General features: G+C 38.8%; 1 protein-coding gene across 2 annotated transcripts; it reads left to right on the forward strand.

The window, feature by feature from the left end:
* The first annotated feature begins 6,536 nt into the window (after positions 1-6,536).
* Positions 6,537-16,266, forward strand: LOC131334406 (uncharacterized). Of its 2 annotated transcripts, none has more exons than XM_058369394.1 (5): positions 6,537-6,614; positions 13,498-13,817; positions 13,938-14,115; positions 15,245-15,483; positions 15,945-16,263. In XM_058369394.1, exons 1-5 carry the CDS (start codon positions 6,578-6,580, stop codon positions 16,215-16,217), a joined length of 1,047 nt encoding a protein of 348 aa, XP_058225377.1. In that variant the 5' UTR covers positions 6,537-6,577; the 3' UTR covers positions 16,218-16,263. The 2 variants fall into 2 exon arrangements, with proteins under 2 accessions (XP_058225377.1, XP_058225376.1); XM_058369393.1 differs by lacking the exon at positions 6,537-6,614 and adding an exon at positions 9,686-10,088 and having other exon boundaries at positions 15,945-16,266.
* The last annotated feature ends 1,335 nt before the right edge of the window (positions 16,267-17,601 follow it).

Raw genomic sequence — 17,601 nt, forward strand, 5'->3', positions numbered from 1 at the left:
CAATATTGTGAAATATATTGTCAAGGAAGTCATTGGAGCCGCCATCTTTTTTTTTAAGCATTGTATGAATTTGTTATGTAGATTGCTATTCAGGTTGGATTGTAGGTTGTATAGTCAAGAAATCGGCTAAAAATCAATTGGAATAGCAGGTCGAAAATGTTGTAAAAAATTTACAATGGACAGCAGGGCAAAAATTTATGTTGAATAGAAAACCTAATGTCGTTGAAAATTTTCAACTTATAGCGTTCTTTAAATGCTGTAGGAAATTCTAAATCTATAGCGTTTTAAAGATGCTATAGAAATTTTACAATATATAGCGTTTTAAAAATGGTATAGAAATTTTACAATCTATAGCGTTCTAAAAATGCTATAGAAAGTCTACAAATCTACAGCGTTCTAAAATTCTTGTCAAAAGTCTATCACACTATAGCGTTCTAAAAACCCTGTTGAAAGTCTACCATACTATAGCGTTCTAAAAACCCTGTTAAAAGTCTCCCATACTATAGCGTTTTAAAAACCCTGTTGAAAGTCTACCATACTATAGCGTTTTGAAAACCTTGTTGAAAGTCTACCATACTATAGCGTTTTGAAAACCTTGTTGAAAGTCTACCATACTATAGCGTTTTGAAAACCTTGTTGAAAGTCTACCATACTATAGCGTTTTAAAAACCTTGTTGAAAGTCTACCATACTATAGCGTTTTAAAAACGCTGTTTAAGGTTCAAGACTTTTAACAACATCGGCTAATACAGCGTTCGGAAAAACGCTGTGTATATGATTTAATAGCGTTTTCCGAACGCTATAAAATCTAATTTTTCTTGTAGTGTATGTTGATGATATGCTTATTGCTGCCAAGAGTGTGTCAGAAATCAACAGGTTGAAACAACAGTTAGGTGGTGAATTTGAGATGAAAGATTTGGGTGCGGCAAAACGTATTTTGGGTATGGAGATTTGCAGAGATCGAGTAGCTGGCAAATTATTTTTGAATCAGAAGTCTTATGTTCTTAAAGTACTTGAGCGCTTTGCCATGCAGAACTCGAAGCCAGTCAGTACCCCTTTGGCAGCACACTTTCGACTTTCAGCTGAGTTGTCACCACAGTCGGAGGATGAGGAGAAGTATATGTCTCAGGTTCCATATTCGTGCGCAGTTGGGAGCCTTATGTACGCCATGGTATGTACTCGTCCTGATATTTCACATGCAGTTAGTGTCGTTAGTCGTTATATGGGGCGTCCAGGAAAGGCACATTGGGAGGCTGTGAAATGGATACTACGGTATTTGTGCGGAACTGCAGGTGTTGGTCTATTGTTTGGGATTGTCAATTCTGGTGATCATGCTGTTGGTTATGTTGATTCGGATTTTGCCGGTGACCACGATAAGAGGAGGTCTCTGACAGGTTATGTCTTTACTCTGTCCGGAAGTGCCATTAGTTGGAAAGCTACTTTACAGGCTACAGTTGCGCTGTCTACAACAGAAGCGGAGTATATGGCCATTGCTGAAGCTGTGAAGGAGGCATTGTGGATGAGAGGTTTGCTTTGTGAGCTTGGTCTTGCACAGGGTATCACTTCGTTCGGGATATCATCTCACAGAAGCAAGTTGAGGTGAAGAAAGTGGGTACGGCAGATAACCCAGCAGATATGTTGACTAAACCGGTTCCGGTTGCCAAGTTCAAGCATTGCTTGGGCTTGCTTGGTATTTGCAGTTGATCGCCCCTCGGGGGCATTTGGCGAGTGAGAGGTTAGAAGGGGATAGCTATATTTGGTGATTTAGTTCGGTGGAATTCAAGTCAAGGTGGAGAATTGTTGGGAATGCCTTGTATTCTTTAGTCCCACATTGGTTAATTATGTTGTTCCCGTTTTTGTAGCCTATTATAAATAAGGCTTTTGGGGTACTTCTAGAAATTATCTTTTGGGCTTTCATATTGTGGCCTTTATAGAGTTACGGATTATAGCCGGCTCTTTGTATCTCTTCTTCACGTTGGTTAGTGAATCCTCTCTCTCCTCGCCCGTGGACGTACCCATCTTGGGGAACCACGTACATCTTGTGTCTTTGTGATTTCTTGTTTAGTTTTCAATTTCTCGTTCTTAGCTTGCATTCATAGCGTTCGTTACAACACCAACCCTCCAGTTGAAAACATTGCGGCACCTGCGCTGATGATGAACATAACCTGCCCCGCTTAGGTTTGCCCCACCTTGGAGGTTGAGCGAGACGAGGTATTGTGCTGGTGAGCAATATTGGCACGCTACTACCAACATCATTTCGGAGGCCGTGTGAGCAACACTGAATTGCAACCCATTTGACACAATTATTTGGAAATAAATGCATTTCGATGTCATATCAAATGATATCCAATCAACGTAATTTTTGGCTTGGTCGACACTCACGTCGAGTTCTAAAAAATGTACAGTTTCGATTATTGTTGTAGGCTCTTACAAATGGTTCAAACTGGACCGAACCGTAGAATAGCCAAATTGGAATTAACGGACCTGAACCTGTGGAACTACAGAGCCATGTGGTACTCTAGTAGCCTCCATCACCCCGTGCACATTCATGTGGGACAAGGGACTTAATATATAAACCCCACGTGGTGGTGGAGATTAATTAGCATTAAATGGCTGTGCTCTAGCTGAATAATCACTCGGTGTTCAAGATTTGAAAAACTGTACCAATCAGAAATACTGAATAATTACTCCCAAACAATATGGGACTCTATTTTCTTAATATCTCCCTCGTGTGCAGCCGCATTTGAGGTCTGTCACGTATGACCACTTTTTGGGTCCTATCATTGAGCAACATTTTTGTTGGTTTGTCATCGTGAGATATGGATTGTGAATTTTTTTTAAATGTGAAGTAGAACAGGCCCCGCTCTGATATCATGTAAAAACTTTATATCCATCTCAAAACCAATAAACAATGAGTGAAGAGGTCCCAAATGTTATTAAGTGATTACACATTTTACTCTCAAACAATGTGAGACTCTATTTTCTTAACACGTAGATCACATCACGGTCTAAAAATATTGATCTTAATTATTCGTTTCGTAAATTTTAAAATTATTTTTGTAAACATTTTTTGTGGGACATTGATACTTGTAAAAACATATTCCCTCCGTTCCATATTGTTAGTCTGGTCCGCAAAACGAGAACGTAAAAATAATATAAATTTTGCAAGAAAAACTCCAATTTTTTTCAACAATTCACTAGATATCGATGAGTTCTTTAAATTTATGAAAAAAATTTAAATTTTTTCTTGAAAGAAATGCATTATTTTTGAGTTCTCGTTTTGCAAACCAGATACATATTTTGGGACGGAGGGAGTATTAAATGTTATATTGAAAAATAGGTAGTTGAAGTTTAAAATCATATTTACCTTCTAACAAAATATATACAAGTAGTTCATTTTTCCATTTATATCCGATAAAAATTACCTTTTTTCAAGATACTGTTTTTTCTGTGCGGAGTCTATGAATGGTTTAGTTGTGATCAATATTTTTTAGGAATAAATCCCATATGTGTGCGTCTCTCCCTCTCTCGCTACCATGTGCGTATTTAATGCGTTCACACACTAGATTGTAATTTCTTACACCCAATTAAAGTACTCAATTAGCACTTTAATTTGGTGTAAGAAAATAAAAAATAATATGTAGAAATATATTTTGGGGTTTTAAAATGCACGGATCCCCGTAGAGAACATTAAAGTGGGACAGAGGAAGTATCTTTATTTCATTTTCCCAAAAAATATATCTTTAGTTATTCTTTCTCTTTAATTACCCATCAGCTTAGGTTGTGTGATTTCAAGGTATAGCCTGGTCTCTCTCGCCGGTGTCGATCCTGAGCTTAAGTCTAAGGTGCAACCGCTTTAGACTTTTTAATCAAATTTACAAATTTTGAGTGCCACGTCTATTTTGATACCCGTTATAAAAGTAAAATAAATTGAAGTACTTGTACTTAATCTCCATGGTCCACCATATACTAAATAACAAAATACAAACCTGGCGTCTCTCTCTCTCTCTCTCTCTCTCTCTCTCTCTGTAAAACTTTCCTCCCTAGGTCTTCATCGTCGACATGTGCTAAGAACGCAATCAAATGGCCAACCTGCATGGTATTTAGCTCAAACTTTTTAAGTGGTGCGGAATCTCCACTGGCAGGCGAGAAGAGAGCATGTCATCATGTGGAGAATTTTATCTTTTGATCAGTTGTACGATATATGGGAGCGACAACATTTACAGAGTGAACACCATATAAAGAAATGGGGTATAACTAGACCGTCTAGACGTAATCAGTTGAATTTCAATCTGACATGGTATTAGAGTAGGTTTTGGGTGGCCTCACCTTATGTGGCTGAGTCCCTGCCTCGTTAATCGCCTCATTCATACCTCCACGTGCATTCGAACTACACATGAAGGGTAGTATTAGACTTTATCCACGTCACTAATTACCTCGGTCATCTAAGCTAGTTTAATATAATTTTTATAAGCACCTGATAATGCCATTATGGGTGCGTTAGGTCTTTAGTTTAGTTTAATTATGTAGCTAAATTAGTTGTTTTTATTTACTTTTGCACGTAAGGTTGTTTTTAAGATATTTCAGGAAAATCGTGCAAATAAGCTATTTTCAATGCCGTGGATGACCATCGAGGGTGGCCAATTCCAAAAGCTAAAGCATGCACTACAAGAAAAATGAGAATTTTTGACGAAATGATGGTGACGAAAGTAGTTTTTGTCTCAAAATATACCTATTTAGTGAGGAAAATATTTTTTTGTCACCAATTAAGAGAGCAAAAAAATTTAAGGTGAGAAAATTTTATTTTGTCACCAAAAACAGTTAATCAGTGACGGAAAAATAAATTTTGTCAGCAAAAGAGTGGACAAAAAAAATATAAGGTGACGAAAAAATAAATTTTGTCACCAATCCGTTTCTTCCACATATACTTGCAACCATTTCGTGACGAAATAATTCCTCACAAAAGGAAATGCTTTGGGTGACAAATTCTTTTTGTCTTCCATTTTAAAGGAGGGATTTAAACAATTAAAAAAAAAAAAAAAAGAGGCAGAAAATTTTGGCGGGTTCCAAGGGCGGGGAAAAAATTGGGCGTTCATCCCAAAGTTCCCCTTTCATCCGCAATTGCCAATTCAGCGTCAGACCACTCCATGTCTCTCAAACCACTCCATCTCTCTCAGACTGCTCCCCAGCCTCCATCTCTGCAACATTGACTCTCTCTATAGTGTTCTGTCTTCTCTCTCTCTCTCTCTCTCTATCTTCTCCTCTACGGTCCCCTTCATTACTTTCATCCTAATTTCTTAACTGCATTCCTTTTTTCTTGCAGCGGCGGCATCATCAATCATCAGTTTCCCGACTCAGGTGAGTGCGCTCTCTCTCTCTCTTCGTATCTCTGTATTCCCCTTGATTTTTCTTGATTAGGTTGCAAATTTTTCTTTGGAGAAATAGCAAAGCATGACAGAAATTGAGTGTCTAAAATAGGTAGAATACAGTCGTTTGCTTTTGGGTTTCGGGGGACATTGTCCAAGCCAGGTGAAGTGATGAAGAAAGTAACATATTGCCCATACAGTGTTTGATAATATGCTTGAATGAAATTCCAATCCCCATGCTTGTTGGAAGTAGCCACTCGACTGATGAAGACGTTCTTTTGAGTCGATAACAGGTAGAGTCTAGGAAATTCCTTGCAGGGATTTTTCATTTGACCATGTATTAGTCCAGAATTTAGCAACATTTCCTGCAACACCTTCATGCATAGTCAGTCATGAATAATGTTACCAAGATCAGTGCGTTTGTGGTGTGTGAGAGTTCTTTCTATTTGTAGGCAAACCCTTATTTTTAATGAAAGTTGTAGAAGTACTGAATTCTTTCTTTAAGCACAACAATCAACACTAATGATTAAGCACTTATACGTAAGACCACCGTTACAGAAAACATGGCTGCCTTAGCCATCTTTTAGGCAGCCATCATCATCGCCCTGGGCTCCTTTAAAACCGCTACGAGGGCCTAATTATTACATGACAACTTGACAGGAGTATTATGCAATAAAGCCATAAAGAATACATAACAAAGCCTAACGGATATTGCACAACATAGCCTATAGGAGCACTATGAATCGTGAAACACAGAAGGAACACACGACCCCCATAATTAAGCTCCCAGTAGAAGAAACGATGCCAAATTCTTGTTTTGATATTGGTTGCATTGTTACCTAAATCAATTGATTTCAACCGCTTAGGGCTATGCTACTCTTATTAAAATTTCCATTGCACAAATTCTATTTCACACATATTACTGCATACATTTATGAGCCAACCAGTGTTTGGAGATGGACCTAAGGATATGTGTTTGCTGCATATTTCATCTTAACTCCCATGTCTAGGGCATATGGGAGACACGAGAAAATGAGCGTATTTCTTAATTTATCTATATTACTTTCTCCGATTGTCTCAATGCTAGGTTTGTGGAAAAATTCAAATTTACTATGGTGTTTTCCTTAGCTCCACCCTGGGCCCTTAGGTGTAGCAAGTGAGGAACTTCAGAACCAACGTAGGTAGAGTTCTGGTCAAGGAAAAGGCTGAGACATGGAGCTGGATCAGTCAGCAAAATCTGTGATCAGTGGTATCTTCTTTTCAAGTAGCACATGTGTTTTTTATACTTGTTTGATACTGGTGCTTCTCAGTCTTTTATAACAGCTTCCTTTTTGTTTTATCAATTTAGGAAACGAAGTTAGATACTTTAGAGGTGCCACCTAGTATTGAGTCACCTTTGGGTAGTAGAACCTTCGGAGATTGGATATGCCCCTCCTGCTCTAAGAGATGTGTGGTCTTCAACTGGTACTCGACCAAATTAAGGATCATGGTTGCGTTCTAGGCTCACTTTCTAGCTAAGTTCATGGAATTTTGGTGGGTTAGCCCATTGTTTAGCTACACTAGCCGTGGAAGTAGTAGTATTTGCACTTGGGAAGCTAGGTTTGCATTGTCCTTATCCCCTCTAGTTCTGTCAGACTCAAGCCCTGGCCATTCAGAATCAACAAGGCATCTCTGACTTCTAATTTGTCACTTAAGGCCTCCACTCTCATCATTTTAATTCTGTTAAACAAGGCCCATCACATACTTTATCGAGTCCTGCTCTCAAATTTTTTGTCTGTTAGTAGGCTATATTCTAAATCAACAAGTACACGTTACTTTGCCTAAAATCCTATATGCCAATTTTTTGTGTAGAAGGAGCTCGGAACTCTAAATTTCAGTAACACCACCCACAGTGATAAGTGGATCATTTATAACAGAACAATAGAACAATTGTACTAGGTTGCATGTGAACAAAGAGGGATCGGTAGTACTCTGTTTGAAGTCACGGTTCTGAAGGAGATCGTTGTAGGCTCTACAAAGCCTCTTTTAGCTTGTAAGCCAAGCGTTCGACTCATTGTTGTGGATACTATGGGGAGTTGAATTTTTATGTAAACTTTCTTGGGTGGTGTGCCAAAAAGGAATTGTTCAAATCGGTTTGAAATAGACGTCAACTTCAGTAGAGACCAAACCCCAAAGCCTAAACATCTCGCAACAGTTACAAAACTCTCCTTGTAAGTGTGAATCCCTTGTTTATATATGTATTACCACTTCAACAACTATCACTTTTCATAGCTTAAGTTTTTGGGAAGGCTATAAAAGGGTAGCAATTATCGCATTTTTCTATGTTCAAGCAAAGGAACCACACAGAAGGATTTTATACAGGCATAATTGGAAGCAAATAGTATGTATACAAGCGGCGGGCTCCAATGGGAGTTCTAAGTTAATTCACTTCAATAAGCTAGATACAACCATAACGGCATAAAAGCTGACTCTTTATGTAGACTTTCTGTAAAGTCCCTCTCTTTCCTTAGAATCAGTCTGCTGATCATTGATCTCAGCGCTGTATTATATGGATATGATACTCTCTTAAGTTGTGGTGTGGTGGTTTGATGGCATTGAAATCAAGAGTTTGGTGGTCTCCTTTGGTGAAGTTTAACTATAGTCTGCTATTTCATTTGGCACCTCTGACTGGTCCTTCGAGTGTCCATAGAGTGTCATGAAAGTTTCCTGGCGTATTTAGAGCATTTTTTTGAATGGGCAGTGGTTAACAGATCCTTTGCATAGCATGTTTGATTGAATACTATTACTATTTGGATAATATATTGGTCTTTTAAGTTATGGAAGGCTCTCTAATTTAACTAGCGCTGTGTTTTACTTCTTGAAGAAAACTTTCATGCAAAACACATGTAGAAACATATTTTTATCATTTCCTCCAGCGTGCCATTTCCTACAGTTTTGGACAATCGCTTTGTCATCATATCAGCATTGTATCTTTGCTACTTTGGTGTTAGAAATGTAAGGGTCTCTTGCAGCTCTTGCCTAGAGTCAGTTGTGTCGTCGGGTGGGGGAGCACAAGCTACACAACACAGACAGACCCTTCCTTTCTATTTCCCAGGCCATAAAACCACTTGGATCCTGTGCTGCAAACCAGAGCCATCACCACCCAAACCCTGCATCTATGCTTAGGATTTTTTTGCCTTCGGTGCAAGATATTTTGATTAACAGCTGAGATGGGGCAATTTTTGTCAGTATAAGTTTTAAGTATTGAAAATGTGCTGAATAAGCGTTTGTCATAACACTTCCGCATAACGTAGTCAGAAATCAGGGGACATGTGCTGAGAGTGAATATGTGGGACCTGTGCTGAACACAAATGAACTTACTGTTGTTTTACTATTTGTTGTGAAGGTTCCTTGTTTTCTAGATGGAGTTTTACGGTTCTTGCAATTTACAAGTATTCTCTTATTTTTGCTAAATGGATGTCAAGCGTGGTGTACAGATGCAAATCTGATAGCCTTTATTTTCTTTCGTATCAGTTTGCAAGCTTTCTGCATTGCATTATTTGCATTTGATCTCGCATACATGCCTGGAAATCTGAATGTGTTTGCCACTATCTTCTGTAGATCTTTCCCATGTCCTTTTTTCGTTGGTTTATAGATCTGTTGTCTACTGCTTTCATTCCCTGGTATATAAAACTTATTGCTCTTTATCACCATAAGTTCATCATATATCTACTACTTTGTGGCTCTCTGAGTTGTATAATCTATGTGACTCCCTTAGTGTAGGTTATGTCCTTCCCACAAGTGCAATGAGGTAGGATTATTGGGTGTCTTTTCTTTTTCTTTTTTGATTGATGACAACTATTAGGAAAAAAAACTCAAACATGGAGAAGCAAAACTAATGGAACAAGATAAAGCTATATGCTTAAGGGGATTAGGAGACTGTATAGGAATTGTGTTGGAGTGTATGTTGAAGTATATATCTACTACCACTTGAAAAGACGGAAGACTTCAACATGTTTTCCAACTTGTCATTCAAAAACTGCTCTTCAATAAAGTGGTCATGTCTTTAGTGTCCTGCTTCAGAATTTTACTCCATTGAAGACTTAGTCACAGTCAAACTATATACTTCCGTTAATCAGGTTACTCTAAAATTATTAGATTGAACTTCGTACTATGCCTTAGCTTCTTAATGAGGTCTACTCTAATATTTTTGTTTGTTCAAATCTATCCAATCCAAAGACCTTATTCATGGTAAGCAACATTAATTATTATGTGATGCATGACATGACATTAATTTGATTACTTAAATCTTGCTTGCATTTACTATCAGACATGGACAAAACTTGGATGAAAATGGGCATGACAGCAGATGGAAGAATTAGTCAGTTGTATTATAATGGTGTTACTTCGTTTATTCAATTTGCAAGAGCGGTTATTGATGCACAAGGCTATATTCCGTGTCCGTGTCTAAAGTGTGTAAACTTTTACCGGAAAAGTCCAGAAGTTGTGCGAATTCATTTGATTCAACATGGGATTATGCAAAGTTACACTATCTGGCATGAGCATGGAGAACCCCGTGAATTAGATGATGTTCGGCATCATGAAATGAGAGATGGTGATCTAGGTGGTATGGATGCTTTGGTGGAAGATCGAATAAGAGGGGAACCAATAGATGCGACCCAACATGAGGAAGTGCAGAACTTTGATAAACTTTTGAATGATTCCCAGCGCGAGATATACCCAGGTAGCAAAAATTATACTCTGTTGAAGTTTGTTATTGAGGTATTTAATATGAAGGTAACAAACCATTGGACCAATAAATCGCTTGATATGTTCTTGAAGTTCCAGATTAATCTTTTACCAGAAGGTAATTTAGTTCCCAAGAACACATACGAGGCAAGGAAGTTATTGTCTGGCTTAGGCTTGTCATACGAGCTCATCGATGCCTGCATAAATGATTGTATACTCTTTAGGAATGAAAATGCAGCATTGGATAGATGTCCAAAGTGCAATGTGTCGAGGTACAAGATCAATTGTGCTAGGGGAAAGAAGATTGCGCGTAAGATTTTGCGTTACTTCCCTTTGACACCAAGATTAAAACGGTTGTTCATGTCTAGAGCGATAGCCGAGGCCATGAGATGGCACATGAATAATCCTACTGATGGTGAGGAATCCGGGCATCCAGCCCACAGTGATGAGTGGAAGGAGTTTGATGTTAAGCATCCTGAGTTTGCTTGTGAGGCTCGCAATGTGAGACTAGGAATAGCAACTGATGGGTTCAACCCTTTCGGTAACATGAGCAACTCTTATAGCATGTGGCCTGTCATTCTTATTCCATACAACCTGCCACCATGGTTGGTTATGAAAGATTCGTTCTTCATGCTGACATTGCTTATTCCAGGGGATAAACAACCCGGGATCGATATCGATGTTTATTTGAGACCTTTGGTTGATGAGTTGAAGGAGTTGTGGCACACTGGTACATTAACTTATGACGCAGCAAGTTGTGAATGGTTCCAAATGCGTGCAGCTTTTTGGTGGACACTACATGATTGGCCAGCATTGGGTGACATCTCAGGGTGGAGAACAAAGGGCCATTATTCTTGTTATACTTGCAACGATGAACCATATTTTGAGTCATTGAGAAGTAAGACTGCGTACACAAATCATCGAGCCTACTTGCCGAAAGATCATGCAGAACGGAGAAAAAGGCTGGCCTATAATGGTAAGCCCGAGAATCGGAAGAGGTCCTTAGAGTTGCCGGTGGAAAAGATACAAGAGCAATTGAACAATGTAAGGGGGGTCATCTTCGGAAAGAATCCAGCAAATAAGAAAAGGAAACGTCACAAACCGAATTGGACAAAGAGAAGTATTTTGTATGAACTAACGTATGTGGAGGATAGGAAACTTCTACACAACATTGATGTCATGCATTGTGAGAAAAATTTTAGTGAAAATATTGTTGGAACAATGTTGGGCATTGATGGAAAGAATAAGGACACGGACAAGGCGCGAAAGGATTTGGAAGATAAGGGCATACGAAAAGATCTGTGGTTGACACAACGTCCCGACGGATCATATGTCAAACCTTGTGCGAGCTTTGCGCTAACCCCTAATGAGAGGGAGGCTTTCTTTGAATTCTTGAAATCGGTCAAGTATCCAGATGGCTATGCAGCAAACATATCAAGGTCCTTGAATTCAACTAATGGTAGACTAACTGGCCTAAAAAGTCATGACTACCATATACTTATACAACAGATTCTTCCAATTGGGATGCGTGGTTTTGTGGATAAGGAAATTAGTACAACATTATTTGAGTTGGGTAGTTTCTTCCAAGACCTTTGTTCTAAGACATTGAGACGTAGTGAATTAGAGAAATTAGAAGAACGTATAGTGCTCATACTATGCAAGCTTGAAAAGATCTTTCCTCCCGCCTTCTTTGACGTGATGGTCCACTTAGCTGTTCACTTACCACGTGAAGCCATACTTGGAGGACCAGTACATTATCGGTGGATGTACCCAATAGAAAGGTAATTGTAACAAACATAATTATTGATTGAAAAGGGTCATTGTTTTACATGTTTAATCTTACTCTTAACTGGTCTTGAAGGTTCCTTGGAACTCTGAAACAGTTTGTTTCTAATCGAGCTCGACCAGAAGGTTCGATTGCAGAGGCTTACATTGTCAAGGAGTGCATTACTTTTTGCTCGATGTATCTTGATGAGGTTGAAACCGTGCATAATCGAACTCAACGAAATGAAGACTTTGGCGAACGTCGTATAGGGTACACAGTATTCACAGAGACAGCTCGTCCTTTTGGGCTAGTCACAAGGAATGGCGAGATGTCACAAGAACTCCGTGACGTAGCTCATTGGTTCATTTTGTTAAATAGCCCTGAGATAGAGGAGTATCTAGAGTACGTAGTTGACTTTTTTTAGTGGCTTTGATGACAATGATAGTATTTCAGCAATTAATGACATTCTTTTTTGAATAGGGAACACAAAAAATTGTTGCATGTTCCAAATGGACAAAACATAACCAGTGTGCAACGAAAAGTCTTTCCCAAGTGGTTCAAAGAGAAGGTAAGATACTTGAAATTCTTTTAGAGATGCTAGTCATTGGTATTAAACGAACCATAATTTAGTTAGCATAACTAACTTTTTCATGATTATATATATTACTTTAGGTAAATCGGTTGAGGGCTAACAAGTCAATAGAGGCGACTAATGAACTATGGTCATTAGCAAATGGTCCCAATTTGCTAGTGAAGGAGCACTACGGTTGCATAACTAATGGGTTAAGGTTCCGTACGAGAGAAGTAGATGACCGCCGTAGGAGTCAAAATAGTGGCGTGCTTGCTCATGGAGACCACGAGGGGAAGATGCACAAGTATTATGGTCACTTGGTCAAAGTTTGGGAATTCGAGTACATGTGTGAGAATACAGTCCTTTTGTTTCAATGTGAGTGGTACAACACCGGCAACACAGGTCGAAATGGCACTATACGAACTGATCAATACTGCACAAGTATTAATGTCAAGAGTCGGTGGTGTCAATCTGATCCATTCATCTTGCCTAGCCAAGCAAAGCAAGTTTTCTACCTAAATGATACAAAATGGGGCGAACCTTGGCAAGTTGTGCAGTTGGTCAAGCAAAGGGGTGTGTTTGATTTACCAGAGGTGGGAGACGGTGAACCACTGGATTCTCCAGAATGTACCGATGCCTTCCAACAAGAAAGGATGACCTCAGGAGTGCCAATTGACATTGAAGGTAATATTCGATTCCGTAGGGAAGACGCTGAAGTTGAGGTTATTGCTGGAGTTGGGCCATTACATGAAACAACTGAAAACCTAACAGATGACGAAGTTGATGAAGAGCATGAAATAATAGGAGAGGATATAAATGATGAAGCTGGTGAAGACGATGAAATATCCGATGCTGATATGGATCCTGATATGGATTATGACGCGTAGTTCTTTTTTTTTGGGTAGATATATGTACTTCTTCTAAGCATTGTATGTGGATCCTTGTATGTATTTTACATGTGTTTAGTTTTTGAAGTTATGGGTTTTCATTAGATATTTTGTTTTACACTGCTCTTAATTTGCATTACTTTTAAACTGTGTTGTTTATTTATAGTTCATCGTCACGCAGAAATGTCTAGAGGAGAAAAAGTGTCTACCAAAAAAAAACAAGGAAAAGTAATGCTCCAGCCTAATTTTCTAGCAACTCATTACAAAACACATTATGAGAGGATAAGAGATGAGAAAGTAAAGAGGAACAATGAGGTATTGGAATCTCTTGGGGTTATGAAAATTGCAACATCTATGATGGGATCAGCTCGGCACCAGTGTGCTAATGATAATGGGAAGCGTGGTAGGGCTGATCAGGTGGACGACCCTGACTATATGCTATCAAATGATGAGGATGGTCATGGCTATAACAGTGAGTCTAATGACTCTTTCGAGCAAGAGGTAATAATGTATCTTCTTCTTTTTTTAATCTTTTCTTCTCGTACTTTTTCTATTGTCTTCTCGTATGAATGAAGTGCAATATGTATTAATGCTGGTGCATTTTGTGTTCTATTATTATAGGACATAGAGACACCACCAGGTGGTCTACCAGCACAATCACATACAGAGCCACAATGTGGTGCAACTCTGATCTCCGAGAGGGTCACCCGATCAACACCTCATCCCAGCATGGAAAGCCAAGCCTCACTGCCTCCCATTGCTCAGCCACAAAATGACGTGCTACCTGAGAACAATGGCGGTGAGTAATGTAATATATGGTTTATTTTTACAGTTACGTTATCTTGTTTTATGTAGTCTAAGTAAAATTATGACTGGCGCACTTTTTGTGGAAAAAAAGAACAATTGACTGATAACCTTACGAAAAAGAAGAAGTAATGTGATAGCTGGCTGTGTACCAACGGTTTCATTCTTTGATTGTTTCTATGCATGGCTATGATAGTTGTATCATACTTACCATCATATCACTTGATCATACCTGAGGGGTTTTTGGTTTTCATTGGTGGGCATTTGCAATGTGATGACCCCAAAGGTTTGTGCTCAGGACATTTCTGCACCTGCTATTACTTTAACTTCTAGTCAATTCCATTGTTAGCATATATGTTCTTGTGTGCTATTGGAAAGTGCATGTGCTTGTGTCCCAAGTATATGATACTTGAATGTGCTGGATCTTTCTACTAATACTGTGTATATTAGCTGTTTTGGTAGCTGTTATTGTAACTGGACTCATTGAGCATATTCAGATCTGCTAGTCTTTGCTTGGCTGCTTTGAAAGACTGTAGTTGTACATAGCTCTTTTCTTTTAGCTGCTTTGAATGACTCTTACTGCTGATGCTTACTGCTATTTGCTGTTTGCTATACATAATTGTTTGCTTCTATATTCTGATGCTTACTGCTGCTGTTGTTGTTGTTTGTTGCTCAAATAGTGTTGCTGCTGATGTTCCATCCATTTGCAAATGGATTGTTCGAACTGGTACCAGCTATCAGTTACTACCATTTACTGCCATCTCTTTTGTAAATGCTTAAGAGGACTAGGATACAAATAGTGTCCTTTACTGCCAGTTTGTCATAGTGAAGTCCCTGAGTTTTGGTTACTGTTTTCTATTATGGCTGTTGTTTTTCAAGCCAGGGAAAAATACAGTTTCCTACAGCTGCTGCTGCTCTGTTGTGTGAAGCCTACTATTGCTGCTATTCTGTCAAACCAGTAGCAGTGCTGCTGCTGTTCTGTTATCCTATTTTGTTACTGTTACTATGGCATTGTTTTCCTTCCCTCTTACTAGATGGATTGGAAACATCGCATATCATTTAGCCCATGTAGCCATTTGGTGTAAACAATTTTATTTACTCTTGTTTTGTTTTCTTTGTGACAGAAATTAATAGACCTACCCGTGGACCTACGCGAGGCATTGAAGCTCAGGGACTCATTGACAAACAAGGAAAGCTTCCAGTTCCCATTCCACAACTATTTCGTGCGCCGGTAGGAAAGCATGCTGCTCAATTGGCCTCAAGGATTGGTGTCGAGGTTCGCACACATGTGATAGACGTTGGCGTCCCTAGGTGGAAGGCAGTAGATGAGAGTGTTAAAGCACCTATACTTCAGCGCATAATGGTAAACTCTGAGTATTTCCAGCAGTTAATCTTTCATTTGCAGCGCATGTAAACAGAAGGTTAGAGTGATGAAAAGTGAGCACCTTTGTCTGAGTCCTCTTGTTTTAAAACCAAAACTTGATCTGCTTAGGCTGAAGCCCTAGATCATTACTCAGTTGACGCCGCTGGTTATCATCTGGATGTGGGCATTCCTTAAAGAACCTTAAATTCACATCATCCAGAAATCCCATTATTACACACACACAGAGCTTTAGGAATGATCAGATCAATATCGAACGCAACCAAATAAGCTAAAAACTATAAAATATGAAAGCTGTGGTGAAACAGCATTGCCCAAACAAATTTCAAGAAATCCAAGGCAAAGAATGTATCAGTATCATCAAAGTAGTTCTTAGTTTACAAATAAGGTATTAATTATGTAACTTAGGATCAAGTCATTACTAACATTATCAAATATTGCAGGATAAGTTTGACTTGCAAGGAGATCCAATCGATGTTGAAAAGGCAGTGGCAACACAATGTGGACGGAGGTTGAGCAATCACAACTTCGTTTTGCACAAAAAGTACAAGAAACTTAAAGAAACAAGGGGGGAAGAGTATGCTAGAAACAACCCACCAGCTGGTGTCAATCCAGAGCAGTGGACGAGCTTAGTCACTAAGAAGTGGACAGTTCCAAAATGGCTGGTAATCTTGTTCACCATAGAAATAGTCATGGTTCTTGTTATAGCATCCTAATCTTGGATTTTATTGAAAAACCATATCCTAAACTTGAAACCCTTATAGTTTTCTCTATTGGTTTGTGGTCTTGTAAGAGCGATCAGAAAAAAACACCTCAAACAGGTTCGATTTTCTTCCCTTTTCTAATGCTGCTTTTGTTGCTGCCTTTTTGACTTCATTTCTGCCCTTGTGCCCATGGCACTTACTAAGTAACATCACCAACAGCATTATGGCTGTTTATGGATTACAACTGTAGGATTAGGCCTTCATCATGGCTTTCATCCATGTATGCTCGCAACTATAGGATTATCAGCTTTTTGGTCTCTAATATTGACTGCCAAGCTGTTATATTGTGAACTGTTGCTGCTTCTTTTGAAGAAAAACCTGCCATTTGGTCTCATGGACTGTTATTGGCTTATTGCTGTCAAATTCCTAGATTAATCAGTCTTTAGACATTCAATATGGCTTTGCTACTCTACTGATCTACTTGGGGGAATTCCAGTCATGTCTCCTCTCTAATTCAACTCCAAACTGAGGATAGGTTTACTGATTGAAGTCCAAACCAAGTACTTAACAAAAAAACATAATGCTAGGGATTTGAATTGCATTCATAATGCTAGGAAACACTTCATTCATTCATATAGAACAACATTACTGATAGCTACTCGGCATTTGGACTGGATGTGCCATTTTCAGTACATAGGTGCTTCTCATGGCAATGCTAGGAATTTGCATTTCGAACGACATTACAATACTTATAAAACATGGCCATACAAATGACAAGCAAAGACAATACAAGTAGCTGCTGGTGCCATTCTTTTCGACGAGATAGTGTTGAGAGATTCACCAACTCCTCAATTCTCTTGATTGCTTCTTGGTTCTGTGTGGACAATTGTTGCAGCTCTCCACTTAGCTTTTGTACAAAGTTCATCAATGAGTCAATTTCCTCTCATTTTCTACTATATACCTCTTCAATTCTACATTTTCCTCTTCAAATTTCTGCATTTTTTCCTTCAATTCTGCAATGCTACTGCTGTTCCTGTGTTGCTATTAGCTGGCTTCTATTTAGTACTTAGAAGTTTGCTATTGCTGTTTGCTAGCTGCTATGTAGCCCTCTGGAGTAATCAATATGTTGCTATTCAAGAAATGAGGTTTAGCTTCTGAGAGGACTAAACATGTTGTTATTCGAGATTCTTCATCATCATAGCTAGCTCCATTAGGACTCATGCAAACTTCATATACTTGGCTTCTAATTGTTTTCCTGATTATACTTGGGTTCAATTCCACTGCTAGTTCAATACCTGCCAACTGACAAATTAAGTCTGAAATTTCCATTGGATTCAATCACAACTGGGCTATTTTATGTTTAATCGATATCTTCTAGGCATTTATATTTTATATT

Source organism: Rhododendron vialii, chromosome 7a (genome assembly GCF_030253575.1).
Source record: "Rhododendron vialii isolate Sample 1 chromosome 7a, ASM3025357v1".
NCBI classification, from domain to species: Eukaryota; Viridiplantae; Streptophyta; class Magnoliopsida; order Ericales; family Ericaceae; genus Rhododendron; species Rhododendron vialii.

What these genes read in the sequence shown, in the direction of transcription:
- LOC131334406 (XM_058369393.1), top strand. Translation starts at nt 9,692, where the DNA reads ATGAAAATGGGCATGACAGCAGATGGAAGAATTAGTCAGTTGTATTAT. An exon ending in CCAGCGCGAGATATACCCAG is followed by an intron (nt 10,089 to 13,497) that starts GTAGCAAAAATT and finishes ATCGTCACGCAG; the next exon opens with AAATGTCTAGAGGAGAAAAA. An exon ending in CTATACTTCAGCGCATAATG is followed by an intron (nt 15,484 to 15,944) that starts GTAAACTCTGAG and finishes CAAATATTGCAG; the next exon opens with GATAAGTTTGACTTGCAAGG.